Source organism: Otolemur garnettii, unplaced genomic scaffold, assembly GCF_000181295.1.
Source record: "Otolemur garnettii isolate 467f Iridium unplaced genomic scaffold, OtoGar3 scaffold00090, whole genome shotgun sequence".
In the NCBI taxonomy this organism is placed as follows: Eukaryota; Metazoa; Chordata; class Mammalia; order Primates; family Galagidae; genus Otolemur; species Otolemur garnettii.
Genome location: NW_003852485.1, coordinates 1,280,783 through 1,298,635, shown reverse-complemented (window position 1 = coordinate 1,298,635; position 17,853 = coordinate 1,280,783). Strand labels below are relative to the sequence as shown.

The 17,853-nt window shown below is 38.9% G+C and overlaps 1 protein-coding gene across 2 annotated transcripts in view; it reads left to right on the top strand.

Moving 5' to 3' along the window:
* The window catches only part of FAP (fibroblast activation protein alpha), a 62,885-nt gene extending 45,343 nt beyond the window's left edge, over positions 1-17,542 (top strand). For both annotated transcript variants that reach the window (XM_003795142.3, XM_003795141.2), the window contains 7 exons: positions 534-728; positions 5,431-5,485; positions 13,233-13,332; positions 14,425-14,489; positions 15,014-15,086; positions 15,355-15,428; positions 17,147-17,542. In XM_003795142.3, coding sequence (XP_003795190.1) covers positions 534-728; positions 5,431-5,485; positions 13,233-13,332; positions 14,425-14,489; positions 15,014-15,086; positions 15,355-15,428; positions 17,147-17,248 — 664 coding nt within the window. In that variant the 3' untranslated portion in view covers positions 17,249-17,542. The remainder of the gene's footprint in view (positions 1-533; positions 729-5,430; positions 5,486-13,232; positions 13,333-14,424; positions 14,490-15,013; positions 15,087-15,354; positions 15,429-17,146) is intronic.
* Positions 17,543-17,853: the final 311 nt, after the last annotated feature.

Here is a 17,853-nt window from a genome sequence, read left to right as displayed (position 1 = left end):
TGTGTTGAATTTTCTCTGGATGGCAAATTGCCGAATGTGTCAGAATACCTTTGAGATAGAGAAATTGCAGCCAAAAAAATATTGTAAATCATCTTAACGTCTTATGTAATTGAGTTAGAAATGAAATAAAGGAATAGAATACATTTAGTGGAATCACACCCAAAATCAGTGCTGACCTACACACAATTTGCTTAAAACACCATGCATTTTTTTTAGTATATCTTATGTCTGCTTTTAGCAAGTGGCAGGTGGCAGAAATGACGAAAAACCCACACATATTCCTTGAAATGCCAACCCTAGATGTATCCGTTTTGGGGAATAGGAGAGGCTGTGTCCCAAAACAACTTCCTTGTAGCAAACCTCTGGGAAAAGCCTGGTCTCCTCTTGATTCTGAGCCAGTTCTAACGCCATTGTTATTTTATCACATAATTGTACTGGGAATTACTAAAAGCAATGCTTGGCTAGAATGGGAGGTTGAGTTCTATAAAAGAAACAGAGATTCCTTTCATTTTTATTTATTTTTTTCTGTTTAGGTATGGTGGTCCCTGCAGTCAGAGTGTAAGGTCTGTATTTTCTGTTAATTGGATATCTTATCTTGCAAGTAAGGAAGGGATGGTCATTGCCTTGGTGGATGGTCGAGGAACAGCTTTCCAAGGTGACAAACTCCTGTATGCGGTGTATCGAAAGCTGGGTGTTTATGAAGTCGAAGACCAGATTACAGCTGTCAGGTGAGCACCTTCTCATTCAAGCAGATGTCAACACACAGCAAATGTCAGGCAATCATTATTGCATTTCTCCATTTTCTTAAGGACTTAATTCTTTTTGTCTCTTTTCTTAACGTGGCCTAAACCTACCATTAATCTTAAAGGGACATTTTTGCCAAATGCTGGAAAAGTTATTTATGGAAGAGGGCTATTAACTGTGTAGAAAAATGTTTCCTAGTGCTAAATACAAATACCCTCCTTTGATGTGTTGTCAGTCATTCTAATATCCTTTCTTTAAGAACATAGTTCACATGTGGCAGAAAAATTTGTATAACTCTAGTGATGACCTTCAGGAAACTAAATAGATATTTGCTCAAGCATCGGACATTCTACCTCCTAAGTTTAGACAAGGCTCAAGAGGTCATCAGTACTACTTTCTTTTGGGTGTTGGCCATTCATTTGTGCTAGAACTAGCTGTCAATTGACTACTGATAGTAAGCGTTTGACTATGTTCATTTGACAAAAAAACCAAAATCATTTTCCATAACAGAAATTACATTACGAAAACATTTAGAGGACGGATGGATTCATTATCTGACTTTTTCTTCCCAACTATATTTTCAACCACATTTTCTGGTTCCATCATCTTTTCCTGAAAGAAAAAGAAAATTATCACCTAAGTGTTGCTTCTATAGAAACAGTGTGCAGGATTCTTCTGGCTGGGTCTCTGTAGTTGTTAGGTTTCTGTTATTATGGTGTGAATAGATGAAGTTAGAGAACAGCGGTTTCTGAGTCTAAAAGCTCACAGGCCAATTGCATTCTCAGTCATGGATGCTTCTAAATGTGTGACAGCTAAAGGTGAAATACTTCCACAGGCAAAGAGAATGTTAGAAAGTTCACTAGGACATTTCTTTTACCATTTTAATATCATTAGTTGTTCCAGATTTCGATGCAACATGCATGACACAGATCATATTTAACAGCTAGGAGCCAGGCTCAGACAATATTTTTCTTTATCTCTGTCTCTAAGCAAAGCAGAAGAGTTTAGACTCACAAGTAATTATACAGGAAGGAATTATAACTCATTTATTTTCTAATGTTTCTTCCATTCTGTGAACAGTCATATATACACACTTACACAAAAAAATGTTCAATTAAAAGCAAAGTCCATTTGAGTACAATGTGACTGATTAGTAAGTAGGTTATTAACATTAAAATCAGCCTCCACTTACTGCTAACTTCTCGGAGGCTGGTTCCTCTTTCTTACCGATCCTGCGTTTTGGCCTTTCCGCTATTAACTTGTTTGGGGGAGATAGTTCAAAGGAAAACGCCACTGAGGCATCAGTTTCTCGTATAAAGACCACTGAGTGCCTAAATGAAGATATTAGCACAATTAATTGTCAGAATTAAAGCCTTAATTCCTTAAGGGATTTTTTTTTTTTTTTGGTACTGTGGCTCACATCTATTTCATTTAAGCCATGCAATAAACATGAAGGACATGTAATCCTGGGACGGTATGAAAACAGATGAAAATTATGTCTCACTTATAATTCAATTAGATCTTTTCTAAAGCTAGTAGAGCTAAAAAATGGTTTCTTTTGACATTAGTTTTAAAAAATCATCATGATTATGATCACGATCATTACCATCGACAAAACTCACCAATAACACCTAAGTGCATCATTATACTTTGGTGCATTTATTTGCCACTGCAAATGTAGCGTTTATACTTACGCAGAAGAAATATTTTCTTAATGTTTTTCTTGGATGAAATGAAATTTTAAACCTGAGTAATAATCTTCAACATATATGACACAAACCACAAATTGTACCTTCTACTAACTTTCACGGTGATACTGATTTTCTTTGGCATTTAGGGCTGAGGATGAACTAGAGGTGGTAATTGGATACCTTCATTTCCTTTGAGCCATTTTTATGATGTGATGTGTAGAAAGTTTTCCTGCTATAGGGCAGACATATGTTCACTCATTTTCTCAGTTATTCAATAACATATCAAATATTAATGCATATCAAATATTAATGCATGTCATTACAGTACACTCTGTATAAAATTGTGCAGTTTACAATCTCTGCTTTCAATGCATTTACAATCTGGTAAAAGGGACAAGCCACCTGCCCTCTGAGGGGACAGCATTGCAGTTAAATGGAACTTTCAGCAAACACCCCAGTGAACATGGGCAGCTGTGTGGCCCATGGAAAGCATATAAGCAGCGAGGGAATGGCAGCCAGGGCTGGCCTTGGTTGTACTTGAAATCATTATTATGCAAGTATGAAAAGGAAGTCTTGGAACTCAGTGCTTTGAGAAAACAGAAGCTAAAAAGGATAGATTTATAATGATAATCCTGGGAATGATTCAACCACACATCTCCCGAAAAAGTGTTTTAGAAATCAGTGCCTGCCTGACCTGGGAAATTGTGATTATAATCCCTATTTTGTAGCCCTCAAATTTCCACCCAGAGAATGAAATTTGTTCCTTTGAATCTCTTATAAAATGCAATCTGGCTAAACTTTCTATATGCCAAAAGAAAATCATATGTATATATTCAGAAACAACAGTAAATACTAGTCAAGGCCAATAAATAGATTTAAACAAGGAAAAGCGGGGGTTTGGGTGGGAAAAAAGTCACACATCCTCATAACTTTTGTCTGTACAAAAGAGAATGCTTTAAAAGAGATGCATGTAGAGTCACAAACGTAGGTGAAACTGAGACCTGCTTTCTTCAGGCTTCCCTGCACATGGCACATATGTGAGACCCATAAAACTTTGGTGATTGTAAGGGCAATTCTGCTCATTGGGGCTTTATTTAGCATTTTCCGTGTTCCCATAATTTTGAAATTTTATATAACTTGAGGGTTAGTGGTGAGGAAAGATTATATGCGAAGAAATATTCTATCACGCTGTTGTAGGTGGCATCAATAAGAAGATTTTTAAAACAGCGTCATAATTGATCACCAGGATTCTAACTTGACCTTGCCTAGGGCCATTTTTATGAGAGAAAAGTTATAAAGTCCAATCCAGCCTCCAAAATTAGAAGACATCCTTTTCATTTGTTACTAACATTTTGTTGATGTAACCACATTTATCAACAGTGTTTCTGATAACCCTCCTAGAAACTTCAGAATTTGAAGGTGAATTTTATAGAGGCTTGTTGATCTCCAAGTGCTCAGATTATCTAGCTAACCTTTAACCTACTCCTGCCACATTAAGTGTTAATGTTTCATTTCCACCTTAACTATTGCACTATCATTTCCAGTAAATGTCATCTTTCCAGAATAAACCTAGGAAGAAAGCTGTTAAGAATTTCCTGTTCTCATGTATCACCTGTTATTTGCTTTTTACCCAGATGCAAGGCAGTGTGATTGCTAGCTTCTGGGAGATCATAAAATCACCACTGATTTTATGGCTCAGATTTATCTTCCAGCACTAGTAGCAAGATTATCTTTTTTTTAACAAGAAAGGGATCTTCTCCTCTTTCATTTGATTTTTGAAGTTTGTGTAAGAATTGCCCAAGTGCCGCAATTTGCCGCACGTTCTCTCCGCTCTGCCACGAGCAGCATCCACACAGGTAGCGACTTTCCATTTGCTGCTGCATTGCTTCCCTGTAGACTCCTCAGTGTCCTTCAGAATCAGTGTCGGGTAAGCTGTGACTAACGGGGCCTCTTCCCATCTGTTTGTCCCGGGCATTTGCCCAACTCCTCTGTGCATCGGAAACGTGCATGTTGAATCAATGCAAGGAGTGAAATGGTTGCTGTGAAATCCCTTTAAGAAACTACATTATTCAACTAATGAAAATCAGTCAGTCCTACTTCCAGGGAACTGATGAGAAAGGGCATTAAACGGTAACTGAATAGAATAAAACGTAGCAGCGTTCTCCCGGGGCATGCATCTGGCTTTGGTCTCCTCCCTCCTCCCTTGCTGTTGCAGACAGTGGCTTCAGCAATGGCTCCTCCAGTTTGCCTTTTTCCACCCCTGCTCCTGCTTCTGTTTCCTCTGAGATTTTATCAAACCCTTTCCCACACCAATCACAATTGCCCTAGGACACCAACCATCAGGGGAACATGGTATAAATTAGTTTGAAACACTTGTTTTGACTTTGAGGATTTCCTATGACTTTTTAAAGGCTGTCCTTCAACGTGACCCTTTGCTACTAAGGGAAGATTTGTTTTCAAATAGAGGATCTTCTGTGGTGGAGCTAAAACAAATCATTTCTACATCCTAAAAGATGCGTCATTGCCTGTATTGAGGGTGCCTAAAGGGGGCGGAGAAGGATGTATATTTTTTTCTCAAATGTGACTAAAAATCAAATGATGGTTAACAACTAAACGAACAAGATGATAAGAAAGTGATCAAACTGAAAACAGCAACAACAAAAAAATCCTCTTTTCCCGAAGCTGGGGATAAGGATATTTGGCCTATCTCCTAACCTGTTCGAGTGTCGGTAACTGGCCGTACCAGGATGGCCCACCAGCTCCCAGGGCATTATCAATAACTGTGCAATAGAATCGGAGAGGATTCTCTGATCCTTTTGCAGAAAACATGATAATATTATTTTAATTATTTGTAAATGCAGCCTTATTATGCATGTGTTTAAACAAAGAAAATGTAGCGTTTCTATTAAATCTTCGAATTAAATATGCTTGTGTAATGAAGTAAATGTCATGTGTACACACTTAAAATTCTAAAAATTTGTTTCTTTTACTTTAGAAAATTCATAGAAATGGGTTTCATTGATGAAAAAAGAATAGCCATATGGGGCTGGGTGAGTTGTTTTATATGTTTTATGCCTGTTATTCAGTTCAGCAATCATCATTTTCTAAAGTGTTCGTTTATAAGATTTCTCATGAAATGTTAATGGTACAACATAATTTAATCTGTCAGTGGAAACAGTCAATGTGGGTAATCTGGGCTTCAAAGTGGTGGTTTGTTTCTTTAATTCGATCTTTTATTTTCTTCCCTGTACAGCAGGGAACTCATAATTGAAAATTTTTTACTTATTTCTTTGGTACTAGATTATAACATATTGAATGGAACCATATTCATCAGAGGTTTAAATTACTTTGTTATTTTTGAGTTAAATATATGTCTTTTATATTTATGCTTTCTGAAAATCTGAGCTAAAGTTTAAAATTACAGGAACTTTTGAATATGAATTCTTTAGTACCTAACCTAGCATAGTCACAGTTTGGCTGTTTGATACATATCTCTCTCTCTCTTTCTCTCCCTCTCTTTCTCTCTCCACACACACACACACACACACACACACACATATATATTTTTGGCAATCAAAGAGTTTTATTAGACCTAATGTTAATTTGTGTAACCAGAGAGAAGGATTATTTAGTTTCCTCATTATAGGTCATGGAGATAATTTCCCATGTCTGAGGAACTGTACAGGTTTTGAAAATACATGTTAAAGAGAAGTGGCAAAACTTATCAGCTATGGGCAATGAAGTTACTGGAAAGTTTAGAGAAATATTGGAAAGAATTTAGATTTGCCCATTATAAATTATGGTAATTACCCTTCAAAGAAGATTTCTTGTTTCACTTTTTGGTCTGAATTTGTACATTTGCAAGTCAATTTGCAGGCATTTGCACTTGGGTTGTTTTTCTTGGCTGTTTTCTATGGGAGCGGCCTGCACAAAATGAAGGGAATAAAACCCAATATTGAAGGGAATCTGCAGAATTCAGCTCAACTCTCCGCTCAGTGACCAGATGAAGAGCTGTTATGAATTCAAAGAAAGTTGTTACTTCGAGCCATTTGGTCCTCTTAAAACTATCAAATGTTAAATATCTAAACAGAATGGAATTCAAATGAGTAGAAATAAATGCAATATTTTTTGTAGTAAAATATTTCAGATAAGACCTTTCCTACCATCCATTTTTATAAAATTTCCTAAAGTAAATCCTTGGAAAATTCTTGTTTCAAGCTGAACACTTGCATGTAATCATTAACATTTCTCTTGGAGTTAGATTTTGCTTTTACTGCAGGCTTTGAAATAACCATAAAGTAGAACTTTTTATTTCATTTATAGAACATTCTAGGTATTAGTTTGGTAGAGAACCATCTATGTGGGATGATTTAAAGAACCCACTCATCACCCAAAAATACATCCCTATCAGCCTGAAATTCTTCAATAAGAGATTTTCACCACATATCATCATGCAAATGCCATGGAAATAGTATATTAGACCCCCCCTTACCGCTCACTTTCCAACAGGGCAGTGATTGTGTGGGAGCCCCTGAGAGCATGTTCGAGAGAAGAAAGTAATAAACAGACTGCGAAGGGGTTTATGGTCTGTCCACACCTGGACAGACCCAGATCAGCAGGATGAACCAGTGGGAGAAAAAGACTTTAAGACTATACTGGTTATTTTTATAGTTCTTCAGCTTTAAGACTGATCTATATTTATTGACCTGTCCATCTGACCATTGACTTGTTCATTCTTTCATCTGCATAGTAAATTTTCAATTAGGTCTTTTACAGGCTCTTTGGAGGATAAAAAGTGGGTAAGTTTATAAGCCTGGCCCTGTGGTGGGGGGGGGGGAAACAGACGATCAAAAGAACAGGAGCTCAGCAAGTTTCTAAATGTTATGAGAGATGTAACTTACTTGGAGTACAGAGGAAGAAGAGTGATTATTATAAGGGTTATAGGCGGTAGGGGAGGATTCAGAAATGGGTTAGCATTTGAGGCGAGTGAAGAGAGCTGAGTAACAGGGCATTCAAGGTGAAAACCGTATCCCCAGGTCCTGAGTTAACAAAGAGGCTGATGTGCATGAGTTGGTCAGAAGGCCTGAAACCTGAAAGTCTGAAGTATCACAAAGAAGGTGTAGGGAATGAGTCTGGGTAAGCAGGTAGCCAGGTAACAGAGGGCCTTTTAAAGCACGTAAAGGCAAAGGGCTCTGTGCATGGCTCTGTGACATCTTTCTCTTCACTCTTCTCTGCTTCTATCATCATTAGACTTCATTAATTCTTTAATTGTTAGTGTTTTTTTGGGACTAGCCTTGAACCTAACTACGTTTCATTTCCTTGGTCAAACACTTGTTCCAGAATGATTATGACATTCAGATCGCTGCCACCAGCACCTGCCTCTTCTGAGCACCAATGCTTACTGGTCATGTCTCCTAAATGTCTTACATGTGCCTCCAGCTTTGTGTACCCGAGGTAATCTTGTTAAAGTCTACTTCAAAGCAAGCCCTCATCTTCACTAAAGGCCTCATCACACCCCTAGTCAGCCAAATGAGAAAGATGAGAATCATTTTCCCTCCCCCTTTTTGCTGACTCCAACATTCTGTTGGTTATAAGTTCTGTCGATTCTACCTTTAAACGTTTAAATCTGTTTTCATTATCCCCACTTGTATCACCCTAATTTGAGTTTCTTCATATGTAATTTAAATCAGAACTTTCCAAATTTAGCTTGCATAAACCTCCCCTGAAGGGCTTGCTAAACCACAGCTCCCAGAGCCCTACCACCAGAGATTGTGATTCAGTGTGCCTGGGTGGGGTCCAGGAGTTTGCATTTTTGACAAGATCCCAGGTAACATAACCCAGATGCTGTTGGTCCATGCCTCATAGATTGGGTAGCACCAATTTAAAATATTCTAGTTGCTTTTTAACTGTCCTCAGTGCGTTCACCTCACATGTTCCAGCATTGCTTAATGAAGTTATCAATCCAAAACAAATTTTTCCATGTTGCTTTTCTGCTTATCTATTTTGTGGGGCTCCACATTGCCCACAACATAAAGCCCAAATACATTTCTTTGTATGCAAGCCTCCAACTTATGTGTGCAGTCTCATCTCTCTCCACTTCTCCCTGCACCTTGTGAGTAATTTAAATTATGCCTTTGCTTCCCTGTTCCCGTGATTTTGTATGTGCTGTTCCCTACAACTGCAATGTCCATTCTCGTCTTCCATTCCCCAGCTCTTCTTCCCTCCAAAACGAAGAACTCACACTTGTTCTATAACTTCACATGTGTTCCATTAGCTCTTTCTCTTTCTCATAATAGGAATTACCATATTTTATCTTGTCTATTGGTTTCTCCCATAAGAATGTAAGCTCATCAAGGTGATGGACTGTTCTTATTTTAGTTTTGTTTCTAAAATATTTAGCACAGTATTTGGGCATGTCAAGTATCTGTGATGCTTTGTAAACTGAATTTAATTGTTTGTAAAAGTTAGTACCCCCAAAATGTGTCCCACTAGTTAAAAGGAGATTTTTTCAGGAGACGGTTCTGTGTTCTAATTACTTGGCAAATTGTGAATGCTATATACCGAACTGTATTTGGTGCCACAATTCTTTATTCCTCTCCCATCCCATCCCAAAACACCTGTTAACAATATTTTACATGGACACCTCTCTGAGAAGTGCTCTTGAATTTAGTCTGTACTAGTGTTGGGGTTTTAGAAAGATCATCTAGATTGCAAGTGGGGAATGGGCTGATATGAAGGAAGAGGATGGGCCGAGAGGCTAGGAAAGCAGTAATACCAGGGACAAGTATCAAAGACCTGAGTTTAGGCAACAAAGTAGAAGTTAGGAGGAGGTCATAGCTCTACGTTCTCTTGCTGTATAATAAGCAGGGCCCTTAAGAAAAACTGGAGATGAGGAAGAGGAAGACATTGAGAAGGACCATGATATTTAGCTATTACTGTGTTTCATATCACAGAAGCAAGTGTCTGAATCTATGAAGGACGAGGCACTTTAGTGGTCTGAGAAATACATGATACCTGACCAGACAACATTTTTTTAAAGTCAATTGGTCAATAAGCTACAAATCCCACGTTTTCCTCCATTATGCAGTTCACAACGTGGGGAGAAAACAGTTTAATCTTCCCTTTTCATTTTCCTGGTTCACATAAACCAAAACCCAGTAGCCCTCATTTAGCTGCTTGGTAAATATCCACTATGTGCCCACCGCGGTGCCTACCAAATATCTGGTTATGACAGTGTTTCTTGGCAAAGGTGACTGTTCCCCTCAGGCACATTTGGCAACATCTGGAGACATTTTTAATTGTCACACTGGGTGAGTGCTACTGGTATCTAGCGGATAGAGGCCAGGGTGGCTGTTAAAAATCACACAGTGCGCAGGACAGCCCCCCATAACAAAAAATTATCCAGCCCAATAGTGTCAGGGTAGCCAAACACCACTGTGCAATGAAACACTGAAGCAATTATTCTGACAATTGAAGAACAGCGAGAGTTTTGCCTAAATTATTAGAATAACAGCCTCATTTCTGGGCTTTGCTTTGTTAATATAGGCCTAGCCAGGTGGTGTTGAATAAGCATTAGTTCATGATTTAATCTTAGTTCCTTTCTCTTCCAGTGACTAATTATAAGCAATTTGAATTGCTATGTGTGATCAACGATGTAAAAGTAGGACAAATGCACCTCTAATGAGGCTATATTAGAATCTGAACTTAAAGTTCTCCCAAAAGAGATTTCCCTCATGTGGGGATACAAGAAAATGGCGTGGGTTGCTGAGTCAGGTGTCCTGGGTTTGAGTTCAAGCTCTGCTGCTTACCGACTCCACAGCCACTATGAGTTTACTCTGAGCCTTAGTTTCCTGGTTGTGAAATGCAGCAAGAATTTCCACACCAAGATACTCTCAGAAATAGATGAATTAATAGCAAAGTTACATATTCAACCAATATTTACTCTATTCCTACTGTATGTCAGGTCAAATGCTCAGTGCTGGAAACACTCATTGATAAGACAAAAGTCTCTCTGCCCTTATGGAGCTGGGAAGGGTTGTGATAAAAGACAATAAGCAAGATAAATAAATAAAACATGCAGAATATTAAATGATGTTAAGTACCATGGAGAAAGACAAAAGAAAATAAGACAGGGGGATGGTGCAGTGTTGGTACAATTTTAATGTAGAGGGACAGGGATCTCTCATTCGAGGTGACATTTGACATTTGAAGAGAGAAGGAAGTTAGACATGCCAGTTTTTGTGGAAAGAGCATTCCAAGCAAAAGGTTGCAGCATTTGCAAATGTCCTGAGGCCACAAGTGACTTGGACAGTTCAAAGGACATCAGGAGAGCTAATGAGCAAGAGGGGAGAAATAGATGAGGAGATGTGAGTGGGAGAAGGAAAAAAGATTGTGTGGGATCACAAAGACCCTTGTAGTAACACGGCCCAGCCAATGTTAGCCTGTTATTACCATTGCCTATCAGTGAAATGCTCCAGTGTGCATTGTGGCTCAAATGAGAGCGTTCCATAAACCCTCCTTCAAAATTCTGTGCCCTTCTAAGAATGTTTTTAAAAATATCCTTCATTTAAACAAAATGGCAAGGCATCTAAGTGCAAAGGACAGAATTCTAGAATGCTCATGGCCAATCTGCTCTGTAGGTTCTTTTCTTGCAGCAGCCACCCACTCCGCCTGGGAGCCCCACTCATGGGGAGAGCAGGAAAAAGTCAACTTGGGTTTTCTTTTTCCCCCTCTTCGTTTCTACAATAGGAATAGCTTTTCTAAGCTGCCTGAGAATTTAAAGCGCACCTTTGTGTGTGTGTGTGTGTGTGTGTGTGTATGTGTGCGTGCGTGTGCTGCTGCTAACACAGTAGCTGTTGCTTACAGATTCCTAGAGAAAATATTCATTCTGAAAGGAAGAAAATTTGATTTAAATATAGTACTTTCCCCTAATCACTAAGTGCAGATTAGTAATTCCTAAGACTGATTACAAGGGTTTACCAACCTGTTTACAATATGCAAAAGCTTTTCATTTCAAATATCTCACTTTATGCAATTTCCTCTGTGACATGAAAAGAAGTAGGAACCAGTATTTTTACTCGTAGTGAACATACTTTTCTAATAGAACTATAAACGAGAGTTTTTCTAAAGGTCTCTCTAGCTTACTCTGCTCTCATTGGAACTTAACATTAAGAGGGAGGGAGAGCTCTTCATGTCAGTGAGAGAGGTTCCTAACCTACTGATCAAAACAAATGTTTTTTCTGTTGCAGCGAAAGTTAGGACCAGCTAGGGAATTTTCACTTACTAAAATGATTTTCAAACCCAAACATTTCTTCTGCTTTGAAAATAGATTTTTCCCCTATTAAAACAAGGTTTAGTTCTCTCCCAGGATAATAAAAAGAAGCCATGGCATAATTGGAGCTGCCTCTTCTGTATTTTGAAGCTCATGGTCCTGAATACAATTCACTAGAGCTGAAAACACAAAACTGTAAGGCAGTTCGAAAATGTTAGTTAACTGTTGAATTTAGCAAGATTGTTCGTCTTACTCTCCCGTGCCACGTATTTCATGGAGTAAGAACGGACCCCTGCCAGTAACCTAGTGTCATCCCCCTGTGTGTCTGTCTCTCCCTCTTGCTCTCACTCTCACTCCTTCTCTGGAGAGTGACTTCTCTGTGGTAAAGGGTGATGTGATCTGTCCTGACACAAAGGAAGTGATTGCCAGAGATTTGTGACCACAAGGTCCTAGAAACAAGCTGTGGCGTTAGTTGGAGAGTCACTCTATCCTCTTATAATTTTTAGTGACGTTTCTGCATCAGGGCAAGAATAAACACTGAGAAGCACTTCCTAATCTAGTGCACACTTTTTTTTTTTTTTTTTTGGTCCATGTCCCAGAAGACAGCTTCGTCCTCACCGTTCACAGGAGAAGCACCTCTCTCCCAGCGTGCTTGTACAGACCGACTTGCATTTCAGGAGGAAGAGGAGCTTATTGTGATACCCTGTTCCTTTCTTCATATTAGGAAAAGGTTCACATTCCCAAGGGACACTGGCAAGGTTTCTTTCTATTTACAGGGTCCCCTTTCTCCACCATCTCTCTAGTCCTTGGAGAAGGAGTGTGAGGAGAGAGAAACCTACTCCCGACGCTGTGATTTGTATCCTCTCTGGTCTTTCTTTGCTTTTACACTGAATTTGTGGGAAGAAGCACAAAGTTTCCAGAGACACCAATGACTTTTCCTCCTTTAAACTGCTATTTCAAAAATCCTAAAAACAGAATATGTACCACTATGTCAGACGCACAGACTCCGGCCATGACTTAAATTACCCACGAGAGTGTGACATCCTTCCTTTGGTATTCTATTGTGAAAATAAATAAGTAAATATATAGATGTATTTTCTGCTTCACAGGGCTTTTGAAAACTGTGAAGAAGTAGCTTATCGTTACATTTTGGTAATAATTTCCTTTTTTCTGTGCATCTCTTCCAAATAAAATCTTTTTTGTTCTGGCAAGATCCTAGTGGAAAAGATAGAGAAAAAAAAATTTTTTGGTAGAAAAATTGCCATGATCTCTCTCTCTTAACCTATTCCTACCGTGTTTCAGAAGGGTCTCTTCTGGCCTGGAAACCAAGTACTTCTAATTTATTAGGGATGAAATCACTGTTATGTGTGGCACAGCTTGCTGCCGAGTGTGAAAAATAGACATTGAATCTCCCCTTCGCCGAATCTCCCAGCTTCCTTCAGGCCCGATTGTAGAGTTGCTGTAAACATATGGAGGGAAGCTTAGGAAAGGAAATCTGGGACTGACTCATAACAATGTCTTCACAGTCCTATGGAGGTTATGTCTCATCACTGGCCCTTGCATCCGGAACTGGTCTTTTCAAATGTGGGATAGCTGTGGCTCCAGTCTCCAGCTGGGAATATTACGGTATGGAAACATTTCATAAATGTTGCCCTGAAAACATTTAACACATAATTACTCTATATTTAAGGTTGCTAGGAAAATGAATTATGCAGTAAAATTCACCCCAGCCTCACTGGGGAAAATATAATCTGTAAACAAGGTAGTTTATGTGATTCATTATAATCACGTTGTAACAATCAAAGCAATCTCATGAGTGAGGACGAGCTCTTCCATAATGCAATATACCTTGTTTTCTTTCAGAAACCTTGAGCCCCTGCTGAACTGAATCTTTAAAATCAGAGCTAACTCTGTCTTTGCAGGCACAGAGTTACAGCATAATTGCTTTTGAAGCACATAACTGGCTAGGCAAAGTCAGGCCAGGGGCCAAGCAATTCACCTCCATGCCACAGTTTGCAACTGCTGGCTCCATTGTTCCAGGAATCAGAGAAACAAAACCGGTGTGTGTGTGTGTGTGTGTGTGTGTGTGTGAGCGTGTATACTCCACCTGTGCCTATTTTCACAATTAACATCAATGAGGGATGATTATTTGGGAGTAACTCTAGTAATTGTACAAAAATTAGCTTTTATCAGGTCTTCCTCCCTGTGTGGAGGTAGAAATGAGATAACTGTGCCTTATAGGGAATCTTTATTCAGGAAAATATGTTTATGTGTTTGGGGTGGGAGAAGTTGGGAGAGTGGATTTGGGCGATGTACTTTGATCCCAGATGAAGTAAAACAACAGGAAAAGTACTCCAGGTAGCTGGTTTTGTGATTTCTTTTAAAATAAATTGAGGTCATCCTACAGGTCATTGTTACCTTGTCATTCCCCTCAGGGGGATAGAAGTGATAAAGATTAAGATCAGCCCTAGAAAGGGAATGTTTAGATGCTCCTGGCTCCATAATCTCTTCCTGACTATTTCTCTAAGCCACATTGAGGCAAATTGCAGAGACAACACACATTCTTCGAGGCCAATCATTTTAGCAAAGTAAGGCAATGATGTACCCCAAGAGCTCTACACGAGAGATTTGAGGCACAGTTATTAAACAGGAAGGCATTGCTGCTTAATGAAATGACACGTCCCACAGGTAAGCAACATATTCTTATCTATTTTATAGCATCTATTTACACGGAGAGATTCATGGGTTTCCCAACAAAGGACGACAATCTTGAGCACTACAAAGTAAGCATTTCCCTTGTTATTGAGGTCATTAATTTATTTCAGATGTGCTAAATAACTTTAAAGCAGTAATTCAGAGTTGACAGCTTTAATCCTGGGTCCCTAGGCAAATATGATGATCTTTTGTTAAGCACATCACCAGAGAGGATTTTACTCCTTTCGGATTCTATTTTTTCTTTCTCCACCCTCTCTAACCTATTCTTTTTTTCTCCCTCCTTCCCTAACCTCCCTTTCTCTGATCTTTCTCCCCACCCCCCAACCCCTACACAGCTTGAGCGGGCATCATTTATGCCTAAGGTCTCACTCATATGTAACATATGACACATAAACTTTCAGTTTTTCAAACTAAGAATCAGATGGAAGTAATGCAAATGATGATGAAAATGTGTTGCTCTGACTCTTAAATATTTATCAACCAAAGCAATACATAATTTCAGTATTGGTGCTAAGTCCATTGCACAATGATTTAGCTAGTTTTCTATTAGAACTTGCAGCAACTAAAATGTTAATTTTTTTCTCTTTTCCAGAATTCAACTGTGATGGCAAGAGCAGAATATTTCAGAAATGTAGACTATCTTCTCATCCACGGAACAGCAGATGGTGAGGTTTAAGCAAGACTCTTACACATAAAAATACTGAGCCAGCATCACTTTGTTTAAGAAACATTAAGCATCCTCCTATGCCTATGCTCAGGGTCAGTACCTAAGAGTCAGGGACATTTCCATATCTGAGTGTGATTACTCACTGCTGACAATGTCAAATGCATGACTAGATAATTGTTGGTGTTCATTTCCAGGCAGTACATTGTCACTCTGTGCTTTCTGGTATTTAGCAGCACTTTAACTCTCTCCCTCTCTCTTTGTTGCAGATAATGTGCACTTTCAAAACTCAGCACAGATTGCTAAAGCTCTGGTTAATGCACAAGTGGATTTCCAGGCAATGGTATATAATTTTGTTTGACTCATGTTCATGGCCTTAGAACCCCAAGCTAAAAGGACGGGGTTTTATTTTTTATTTACTTTTAAAATTATTTTGCTAAAACCTGGGAACAAAGCTGCAGGGTAGAGAAGGAAGAACGTTAGCAAAGGAATCTTGGATCTTTCATTAACTCCCTGAAAGACCTTAGGCAAACCAGATCGCCTCTGGGGTTCCCAGTTGAGTCATATAAAATAAAGGAGTTCACACGATTAAATGATCTTCTAGCTCAAACAGCCAGTCGTTCTGCAATCGCTTGTACAAAAGTGTAGCTGTGTGCTTGGAGTCCTGCAAAGCCTGGGAGTCCCGCCGCAGCTAGAAGGTTCTGTTTGTTTAATAAGAAGCAATTGTAGAACGTGATGAGGAAGCTCAAAGGCTCCCTGAAGTCTTACAGCTCCATTCAGGGTTAGAGAACCTTTTCTTCCCCATATTCTCAGCACCTGGCACATGCCTGGCCCATCACAGATGCTCAGATTTTTATGGAGTGAATGAATGAATGAGCTACATGTAAAACCCGGGTTGCATGAGCAGTGGAGAACGGAAACAGAGAAGAAAGTGCGGCACCAGCAAGGGAAGGGGGGCCGTCCTTGGTAACGACTTCTTCCCTCACAAATTCCCCCTCAATTGTTTATGTTGACCAAAAACCCAGAAAAGGAGATCTCCATTTTTTGGAAATTGTTTTTTAAAAAAATTTACAGGCTGGGAAGAGAAGGGGGAAGTAGAAGAAAGTTGATTATGGGGCATATAAATACAGTTTGATAGAAGGACTATGTTCTAGTATTTGATAGAACAGTAGGGAAATTACAGTTAACAATAATTCATTGTATATCTCAAAATAGCTGTAAGAGAAGAACTGCAATGTTCCCAACTCCAAGAAAAGATAAATGTTTGAAGGGATATATAGCTCAGTTACCCTGACTTGATCATTATGCATGGTATATAGGTATCAAAATATCACACGTACCCCAAAGATATGGACAACTATTATATATCAATTTTAAAATTACAAAGGGCAAGGTGAGATTTTTCTGATTGTTTTTACTGTGATCTCAAAGTAAATTCAACTTAGCAAATATGTATCATGGTATCATGACCGCTGACGCCTTTAACAGTGAAAACAATCTTACTGGCATCTCTCCAATAATAAAATTTAAAGGTATAACACTATCGCCCCCCTTTTTACAATGCTACCTTAACTCCTATATATTTATCGTATGTCGATACATTATATTGTGGATTTTCTACAACAGAGAGAAATTATATTCATAAGCTAAAATCCTCATGGAATTTTTGAACTACAAGGAGTCAGGGAAAATTCAAATCCAACTCCTTTGTTTTTCAAATGAAGAAACCAAGCTCCAGAGAAGCAAAGTAACAGACCCAACACACCAATTCTGGAACCCATGCCTTCTGATCCTGATCCTGTGGGGTCCATGAAACTCAGCCACTGAGATCTAAAATACAAATCAAAGACTATGAAACAGTAGTGAAGTTTTAATAACGGCTCTTACAATCTGCTCTAAATGCAGTTTTTGCACATAAGCTATTTTACTTCTTCAAGTGTCTTTTGATAAAATTCTCCGCAATATTAGAAAATGTACCAACTCCTGAGAGCAGAAAAAAGTCAAATCTAGATGCATTTTGTGACTGCATGAATAAAACAGGTTTGTTTCTTTGTATTTCAGTGGTACTCGGACCAGAACCACGGCATGTCCGGCCTGTCCACGAACCACTTATACACTCATATGACCCACTTCCTAAAGCAATGTTTTTCTTTGTCAGACTAAAAATGACACAGCTGCAAGCCTGTATCACAGTCTGAAAACTTCTTATACATGTCTCAGACCGTTTGCTTGTTCTACTTTTTATGTTGTAAAATGCTGGTATAAACGAATGTTGTTCTGAAGGTTAGTAAAAAATGAAGAGGGCTCAGAAGTTCAAGCTAAATATTGTTTACATTTTCTGGGACTCTGCGAAAGATGAGAAAAGGGAAGGGAGCCGTGCACTTGGCTTTGGACGCAGACAGTGTTTTATCCACCTGTTCATTTGAGGAAAGAAAATAAAGTCAGGAGTTCAAGTGCAGTCTGTTGTCTGTGCTTATTGATTCCGGTTCCAGGTTTCTATGACAGGAAGACGTGTTTGTGCAAGGCAGGCACATGAATAGTATTGGGGTGGTCATGGGGGAGAAGAGTCCCGAGCAGTTTCAGATTTCTGTAATGAGAGCTCCAAATACTGGAGCAAACAGCTCAGAGTAGGCCACAGCATTGTTCAGAGAAGGCAATGAATCATGCTTGAGATGTTTGCACTCTATGCTGTCCCTCCAAGAAATGTTTATTACATTTCTCTCAGAAGATTTCTTCAACATTGCCAGAAACTTTTGATAAGGGTACAG